Source organism: Lactuca sativa, chromosome 9, assembly GCF_002870075.4.
Source record: "Lactuca sativa cultivar Salinas chromosome 9, Lsat_Salinas_v11, whole genome shotgun sequence".
NCBI lineage: Eukaryota > Viridiplantae > Streptophyta > Magnoliopsida > Asterales > Asteraceae > Lactuca > Lactuca sativa.
Window position 1 is genome coordinate 1,575,937 of NC_056631.2, and position 9,552 is coordinate 1,585,488.

Here is a 9,552-nt window from a genome sequence, read left to right on the forward strand (position 1 = left end):
AAGAGCTAGCGGCGCAGCTTGTTGCCTATTTGCCTTCAATCGATATGTATTGACTTCCAAAATGTAATAGACTAATGTGTGAAAATAATAAACCGGCAACATCTAGTATTCTAAGTAAAAATAGAATAAATATAGTGTTGGTTATCTCATCACACAGTAATGTAATTAATTTCTTAAACTACATAACTTAAAAGTTTGTTGGTTGTAATATATTTTATTGAAAGATAACTCTCGTGTGTTTTTTTTTTTTTTATTTAAATATCAATATTGTGGTGTGCATATGGTGTTGGGAAAGAAAGAAAAAGGTAGACTAAAAATCAATCAGTTTACAATCCATTGGGCCGCCAATCTTCTAGATGAGAAAGCCCCACAGCTACTTGATAGACATAGTTGAGCCCAAGGGGAAGTGGATATCGATTATAATATATAAGCGTTATTATTTACCACACATACAAAACCCTAGTCATCTTATTCGCAGACGCAGCCGTGAAAGGGAAATGGTGTCGCTGAAGCTACAGAAGAGGCTCGCCGCCAGCGTCCTCAAGTGTGGAAGAGGAAAGGTTTGGCTCGATCCCAATGAAGGCAATGAGATCTCCATGGCCAACTCTCGTATGTTCCTACTCTCCTTCGTTTTCATTTACTTTACTCATTACTGATTGTCTTGTTTTTTTTTATGTGAACTCTGTTACTGCTCATAAATTAAATTTCACAGACAGGCGATTTGTTTTTCTTTATGGTCTTTTGTTCAGTTTTGCAACATGATTGAATATCACATATTAGGATAGGTCTATGATAAGATGGTCTACTATTTTTATATATGATTCATGGCTTTATGATTGATGTAAAATGAGGCATGTTTATTGTTTTCAGGTCAAAACATCAGGAAGTTGGTGAAGGATGGATTTATCATCAGGAAGCCAACGAAGATTCACTCCCGATCTCGAGCAAGGCGCATGAAGGAGGCTAAGAGAAAAGGACGTCATTCTGGATATGGTATTTTGATATTTTGAATGAAAAGTTGTAAATCTGTGTTGTGTGTGTGTGTGTGATCTGATTGTGTGAGCTTGAACTGTTAAGGTAAGCGTAAGGGAACCAGGGAGGCGCGTCTGCCAACTAAGATTCTATGGATGAGAAGGATGAGGGTGTTGAGGAGGTTGCTGAGAAAGTACCGAGAGTCAAAGAAGATTGACAAGCATATGTACCATGACATGTACATGAAGGTTAAAGGTAATGTTTTCAAGAACAAGCGTGTGTTGATGGAGAGCATCCACAAGTCAAAGGCTGAGAAGGCCAGAGAGAAGACTTTATCTGACCAGTTTGAGGCCAAACGTGCCAAGAATAAGGCAAGCAGGGAAAGGAAGATGGCCAGAAGAGAGGAACGTTTGGCACAGGTATATTATTTATATTTACATTAAAATTTGTCATTGATTTTGCTTCATTCATTCTTACTTTTATTTTGGTTTCAGGGTCCTCAGGAGAGAGCACCTGCACCTACACCTACACCTACACCTGCTACACAACCTGCACAGTGAGTGTTGTTGCTGTTTATGTATTTACTTTTCATTATATTGTATGAATTTTGCTTGATGTGAAAATGCCTTTTATTTCAGGGCAACAAAGAAATCCAAGAAGTGAGATCTCTTCAGTTTATTATACTTGCTTATTGGATGTCTTTACTAGCCTTGCGTTTTATCTTAGTTATTTGTTTGTCATTGTTTTGTTTTGTTTGGGAATATTTCTATTTAGAAGGAGATTAAAGCACTTGATACAATGAATTTTGTCTGCATACTATTCTATTTTTGTGTTTATTTTTTTGCAAGTAACCGCAGTCAAATCTTAAAACATATGGTTTGTGGCTCTTTGGATTCTGTTCAAACAGCAGAATGGTGGTTTGTTTGTTGATTTTTTATGAGCGAGTGAATAAAACTCTTCCCATCTTTTGACCCTTTTTGGAATCATTTGGTAATGAAGAGTTTAGTATATCAAACAGCGAAACTAAGTGTAATGGAACGATTGGTTGGATGACAAAATGCTATTTATTTGAATAGACGGACATTTGATTGTTGAATGACCTTTATATTCCTAAAGAAAACAAAATTAATTATATTGTAACTCATCATAACTCCTCTTATTCCATTGAATTGAATCGTATGAAATTTGAACCAAAGATTTGGAATTTTTACTCATCATTGGTGTCCTAGTGTCGTTATATAATTAGGATGACCTCATGGTTTTACCAAAAATGAGCGAGGTCAAAGTGTTTATTATGTTTAAACAAGTATGTATGTCTTTACTAGCAAAATGATCTTTGAGGGTAATAAAGTGTTCGATAAATACTCATTTGGTCCCTTATCTTTTTTTTTATGTGTGTTTATTATACCATTGAACTTAATAAACCTGCTCACCAAAACCCTCACTACACTTGTTTTGCCGGTTATCTCATTTAATTAGAGATGACATGTCGTATTATGTGGACCTAGAACACATTGTAAATCCGTTTCTTTTTCACCCCTTTTTCTCCTTACAGTTAGGGTTTAATCGAAGAATACAGTTATGAAATTGAAGAAAAGTGGTGAATGCAAGTGTTACAGTGAAGAAGATGGCCTCCAATTCCAAACTCCGTAAGTATTTGACAATTTATGTATATTATAATGGTTTTTTCGCACCAAAACCATTAGTGTACTTGAACGCTGTTGTTGTTTCAATCTCTGATGTCGATTTTGGTGCAATGAATCTCAAAGAGTTTAAGTTGTTTGTTATAAAGTTGATTGAAGGCAGTTGCGATAATGTATATTACTGCACTAGAAATAAACCATTGGCAGAGGGTATTAGGAGAATTGGGAATGATGCTGAGTATTATAAGTTTATTGAAACGAGTTATAGTGATGAAGCTGGTCTAAGAATGAATGTGTATATAGACCATGAAAATGAAGATGTACTTGATTGGGCTGATATGGAAGTACTAGAAGATGCTGAAGGGTATTATTCTGACCCAGACGTGGATGATCATAAAGATTCACAACTTTCTGATGATATTCCATATAAGCATGAAGCAGATGGTTACATTCCTTCTCTTGACAAGATTGTTGGTGATGAATTCTTACACCGGGCGTCAGGTATTTCTAAGGATAAAAATGATGAGCTTGAAACTGATGAGGTTGAAACCAACAATGGGGATGACAAACTAGTGTACCTTGTCCATAATGAGAACCAGAAATGGGACAAAATGGTGCCAATTCTAGGTATGAGATTCTCTAACCCCTTGGAATTGAAAATTTGTTTGACTTACTATGCAGTGAAGAATGGGTACAATCTTTATTATGAGAAAAATGATAGTCAGAGGTTATTAGTGAGATGTTGTAAAGATAGCAAGAACCCCTCTTGTCCTTTTAGACTGTGGACTTCCTGGATGAGTAGTGAAAGTTCTTTGCAGATTAAGTCCTTAGTTGATGACCATAACTGTTCAAAAGTCTTCAAACTTGGTTCCATTGTAACATATAAATGGATTGGAAAGCATTTTAAGAATCAACTTTTGAAGAACCCCAAAATAAGCATAAGGAAAATGAAAGCCAAAGTGAGTACAAAGTTTAACTTGATTGTTAGTGTGACTCAATGTAGAAATGCTAGGATATATGCTTTCGATGAGATAGATGGTAGTTTGATAGAACATTATGGTAAAGTATGGAGTTATGGTGAAGAAATAATGAGGACAAATCCTGGTTCAACACTAAAGATAGATGTGAATGTCATGCCTGATTCCACTACTTACTTTTCTAAAATGTATGTTTGTTTTAAGGGTGTGAAGGATGGTTGGATTGCAGCATGTATGAGGGTAATAAGGGTAAATGGTTGTTTTTAAAGGGTATATGTAGAGACCAACTGTTAGCAGCTATGGGCAGGGATGCAAACAACCACATCTTCCCTATTACATGGCTGTGGTGGCAGTAGAAAATAAGGAAACATGGAAGTGGTTTCTTGTAACGCCCGTAGGACCAGGCTAGTCAATTTAGAGGCAACAAGTGTCGAAAATGACTTTTCGTCAACAGATTATTTAGAATAAATAATCTTAACCATGTTGTAGTATATGTTACAAGATTTCCGTACATATAAAGAGCGCCGAAATCCGAGTTATAACGAAGAAGTTATGACCCGTCGAAGTTTTGCGGCGGAACCGACTCAATACCGGGAAGCGTAAATAGTAAATTTATGATAGAGCGAGTTTTAGCCTTAGAAATCTAAACAACAGTCGTAGAATACGTTAAACCAAGAGCGTCCATAAAAAGAATGCCCAAATCTGACTTCGTATGACGAAGTTATGATTTTTCGAAGTTTTGGCTTAGCAGTGTACAACTCGAAATTCGAATATTAGATCGAGTGGTTTTTAGCCAACACAAGCTAAACGAGAATCGAAGATCTCGTTATTTGTAGCGTAACGATAAAAAGACAGACGAAAATGGACGTCGGATGAAAAGTTATGAAATTTTAACGGACCAATCCTGTCTCGGCCTGTTAATAATATAACTTTTAAAATAAAGTCAAAATTAGCCGACAGAGTCTAAACGAAAGTTGTAGAGTAAGTTCTCATCGTCGCGTGGATATGAAGAACGTCAAAAACGGAGCTCGTACGCAAAAGTTACGAATTTTTAAAGTTGAAGCATGAAATTGCGAGACCTGGTGAAGAATCGATGACGTGGCAGTGATCTAGACCGTCCGTCGCTGATCAGAGGTCGCCTCGGATTCGGACACGTCGCTCCTCACCTACGCCCCGCGTCCGAAGTCGATACGCCCAGCGTACCTTCGCTCCTTGTCATCCGATGCACGTGTGAGACAGCTGGACCGAGGTTGGCAGTCTTATCCGGAGTTACGCCCAGCGTAACCGAAGGCTACGCCCAGCGTAGTCCAAAGCCAACAGCCTATAAATAGCTGCGAATTCTCTCGGATTTTCACACCAAATCTTCTTCTCTCTCTAAATTTCTTTCTCTCTCTAGGGTTCCAAATCCTCCCTAAAGTCTAGGTGAACCCCTAGCACCCGAAGGAAGCCCCGAGGCTCCCAGAGTCCCGAGAAAAAGGGTCTTTCGGTTTCGGAAATGCTGCTCCAAGCAAAGCCCGGTTTTCGATAAAACCCGCTATAAGTGAGCTACACCTACGCTATTTTAATATAGTTTTCAAATAATTATAGTAATGTTATTAGGTCCTTAAAATAATTATTTGGGCTATTATTATGAGTTATATAGAGTGTTGTTTAACGCTTATATAATAATAATAATAATAATAATAATAATAATAATAATAATAATAATAATAAGACTATTAAATTAGTCTCGGTGAATATTAAACTAAACCCTAGTGGTAATGATACTAGGTTTTGTCGAGGAAAATTGTTTTAAGAGTTACGGAGTACTGTCCGAGGACCGAGTCACCACCGTATCAGGTGAGTGCATAGTCTCTTTCATCTTACACATAGATATGAAGTATTTTAATATAAATTACGTGTTATGTGTGCATATTGTCTGAATACTTGCTGTCTATGCTGGTGAAAGATTTTTATACATGTTTTAAATGATTTAAACGATATATGTATTTTATATATACAAATATGTTGGGTATGACATGGGTAGATAAATGATGAGAGATAAAAGATGATGTGAGTAAATATTGGCGGCTATAGACTTAGTGCCTAATAAATAACATCGGCAGCTATGGACTTAGTGCCTATTGGACAAACACTGGTAGCTATGGACTTAGTACCTCTTAGGAATTGGTAGCTATGGACTTAGTACCTATTATATAAATACTGGTAGCTATGGATTTAGTACCCGATGAATAAACTATAGCAACTATGAAATTAGTGCTTTACGAACGAGCATTGGCAGCTATGGATTTAGTGCCAGTCCTATAACCTTGAAAGCAAGGGACCTCGGAATAAACAAATGCATGATAGATGACTCTTAGGATAGATCCTTAAGAGTAAAGAAGATAATGGGGATGGGTAATTGGGTTGATTGTTTGATTGTTTAAACATAATAATTATAGTATTGTGGGTTGAAAACCCTATGTACTCACCAGGTTTCCCAACCTGACCACTCAGTTTATTTATATCACAGATGTTGATATGAAGTCACATTACACTGAGAGATTAAAGAGATGTAGATCACTAGTGTAAATAAATGTAAGTTCTGTTTATGCTTATGTTTCTTTATTGACGATGACATCCCAAACGTTTTAAAATGAATAAAATACGTTTCTTCGAAAATGTTTTGATAACGTATTTATCGTGTTTTTCTGGGAACAAATTCCACAACATTTTTATGAAAAGAAGTATTCTGATTTTATAAAGCATAAACAAAATCGGTCTTTTCTGGCCGTGAAAATGGGGATGTCACATTTCTTGACCTCCTACTGGATGACATTGAAATGGGAATTGGTCATTGATTGACCCTCATATCAGACCAACACAAGGTATATTTTCTTTTATGTTTTGTTTGAGTTCAATGTTTTTTGTTATGTCATCCATTTCTTGTTTCTTTCAGGGATTGGTAGAGGCTGTCAAAGAAAGAGTTCCAGCAACATAGCATAGACAATGTGCTAGGCACATCTATGCTAACTTCAAGAAAAGATTCAAAAGTAAACAATATAGGAAGTTGTTTTGGGCAGCTGCTGCTAGTACCACTCAACCTAAATTTGAGGCATAAATGAATTCCATAAAAAAATTGACCCTTTAGCTTATGAACACCTCATGGAAACGGACCCTAAAAGGTGGTGCATGACATTCTTTGAAGTGGATAGGGCTTGTGATGCTTATGAGAATGGCATATCAGAAAGTTTCAACTCTATTATTGATCTTGCTAGGAAGAGACCACTCCTCACCATGTTGGAAGAGATTCAGATTTATGCAATGAAGAGGATGTATAAAATGCTGCTATAGGGACAAAGTTGGGGTAATCTAAAAATATGCCCATTTATAAGATTAAAGATATCAAAGTTAAAGAAACATCAAAGGTATGATATAACTTGTATTTTATAAGTATTATTATGTCATCTAGTAGATTAATAGAACTTGTTATTTTTGTGGACAGATTTTGGGGAGTTATACCTTCTGGGGTACAAAAATATGAGGTTAGGATTGGAAATGATGGATATGATGTGGACCTTATAAACAACACATGTGGATGTAGATCTTGGCAGGTATCAAGTATCCATGTGTGCATGCTGTGGCAGCCATTTCATACCTCATCAGGAATGCAGAGGATTATGTTGCACCATGGTTCCATACAGCCATGTTCTTGACTTGTTACAACCATACCATTAATCCACTTAATGGTAGTTCCATGTCCTACTAGACCAGAAGATGTAACATCAACTTCAAGGCCAAAAAACAAGAAACCTAAAAAATGTAAAAAAAGAGAATGGTATGCTATTAAAACAATATAATTAAATTGCAACAGCCAACTCATTAACTACATCTTTGTATAGCAATTAAAGTGGAACCAATTCAAGTGGATCCAGTTCAAGTAAATCCAGCTCCACATGTTGAACCAGTTGATGATCCAGCTCCACATGTTGAACCAGTTTAAGTAGATGATCCACATCTAAATGTTGATGCTCAAGTAGATGATCGTGTTAATGATGTCCATACTCAAACAATTGCAACTAGGCATAGGATACGAAAATACTCGGAAAGAATTACCAAGATAGGGTTGAGGAGGAAGGTTTTGAAGAAAGAAGGAAGCACTGATCACCACCCAATGGTGTTGGAATAATTTTATGTTTAAATATTTTTGGAAAGACAAACTTTTAGTCTTTTAATTATGTAATTGGGAAAACTTTAAGAATCATGGCACATGACACATCTTTTGACATATTTGGACAATTGTGGGCACAACTTTTGTAATGGTGCACACGCTGATGGAATATTACAATTTTGTCTTTTATCTATATGATTTGGTGTTTGGTTATTTGCATATAGATTGTTTAATATTATATTATCTATCATTAATCAAGTAGATTTAGTATTAATACATTAAGAAATGTTTGATGTTGTTGTTGTGGTTAAACTAGACCATTTTACCCTTGGATCACATCAAGACATTAACAATGATTACTGCCAAACTTAATGTGGACCATTTTACCCTTGGATCACATCAAGAAATTAACAACTGATTACTGCCAAACTTAATGTGGACCATTTTACCCTTGGACCACATCAAGACATTAACAATTGATTACTGTCAAACTTAATGTGGACCATTTTACCCCTGCATCATGTCCAATTCACTAACCTGTTAAACACATTAATACTTCTTTGAAACCACTCAAAACATCAAAATATCATTAATCAAAACGATTTAGTCTTAATACATTAAGAAATGTTTGATGTATCCAATGTGGTTAATCTATACCATTTTACCCTTGGATCACATCAAGACATTAACAATTGATTATTGCCAAATTTAATCTGGACCATTTTACCCCTGCATCATGTCTAATTCACTAACCTGTTAAACACATTAATACTTCTTTGAAACCACTCAAAACATCAAACTATCATTAATAAAAAAAGATTTAGTCTTAATACATCAAACAAATTACAACATTAAGGGTTACATTTAGTCTTTGAATACACCTAAACTAACTACTTCTTAAACACAAACAACAGAAACAACACAATCATCACTACTTTATGAGTAAATAGCTTCCATTTGAGTTTTTCAAACTCTTGTCTAACAACCAAATTTTCTTGTTCCATCATATCTTACATATGCTGATCTCGTTTTCCAATATAGAAACTTTGAGGGTTAAATTGCACAGTTCTTTTTTGTCCTTCCCAGAACTGACTTCATTTTCAGGGGTTTCAGGCTCCAACCATTCCCAGAACTTGCATTTTGGTCCTTCATTCTTGAAAAAAGTAACAAATTGGTTAAAGAAAGAAGATTAAACAAAAAGTAAAAAACATTTGATTTACCATGGAGTTAGGGCACAGTCTGAATTTTTTTCCTAGATTGTCTTTAGTTCGTGAAGTTCGTACACGAGATGGTAACCCACAGTAACAATGATTTTCAGGTTGAAATTCAGCATTTCGTTTGGAAGAAATAAAAGAAGAAGAAGAAGCATCCATGTCGATTTAGGGCAAGAATGATGCAGTACTGCAACTTTGAAATTAATAAGCCCAGTTTATGCCACATAATGCCATGTAATATCCACATAAGCAGTAACCTACAACAACCGGTTGTGAGGGTTTTGGTGAGCAGGATTATTAATTTCAATGGTATAATAAAGACAAAAAAAGATAAGGGACCAAATGAGTACTTATCGAACACTTTATTACCCTCAAAGGTCATTTTCCCGTCATTAAATTATGACCATACTTATACAAGGAATTGCATATATATATATATATATATATATATATATATATATATATATATATATATATATATATATATTAAATTCGTTATGCATATATACCAAAACAACTTTTAAAAAACATATGCATATGTACATGCACATTCTAAAAAACATTTTTAGTGCCTCTATATACATAAAAGAAAACAT

The 9,552-nt window shown here is 35.3% G+C and overlaps 1 protein-coding gene across 1 annotated transcript; it reads left to right on the plus strand.

The window, feature by feature from the left end:
- The first annotated feature begins 450 nt into the window (after positions 1-450).
- On the plus strand, positions 451-1,786 carry LOC111889717 (60S ribosomal protein L19-3). Its single transcript, XM_023885869.3, has 5 exons — positions 451-609; positions 871-993; positions 1,078-1,391; positions 1,467-1,528; positions 1,611-1,786. The coding sequence occupies exons 1-5, from the start codon at positions 498-500 to the stop codon at positions 1,633-1,635; spliced, it is 636 nt and encodes a 211-aa protein (XP_023741637.1). The 5' UTR covers positions 451-497; the 3' UTR covers positions 1,636-1,786.
- Positions 1,787-9,552: the final 7,766 nt, after the last annotated feature.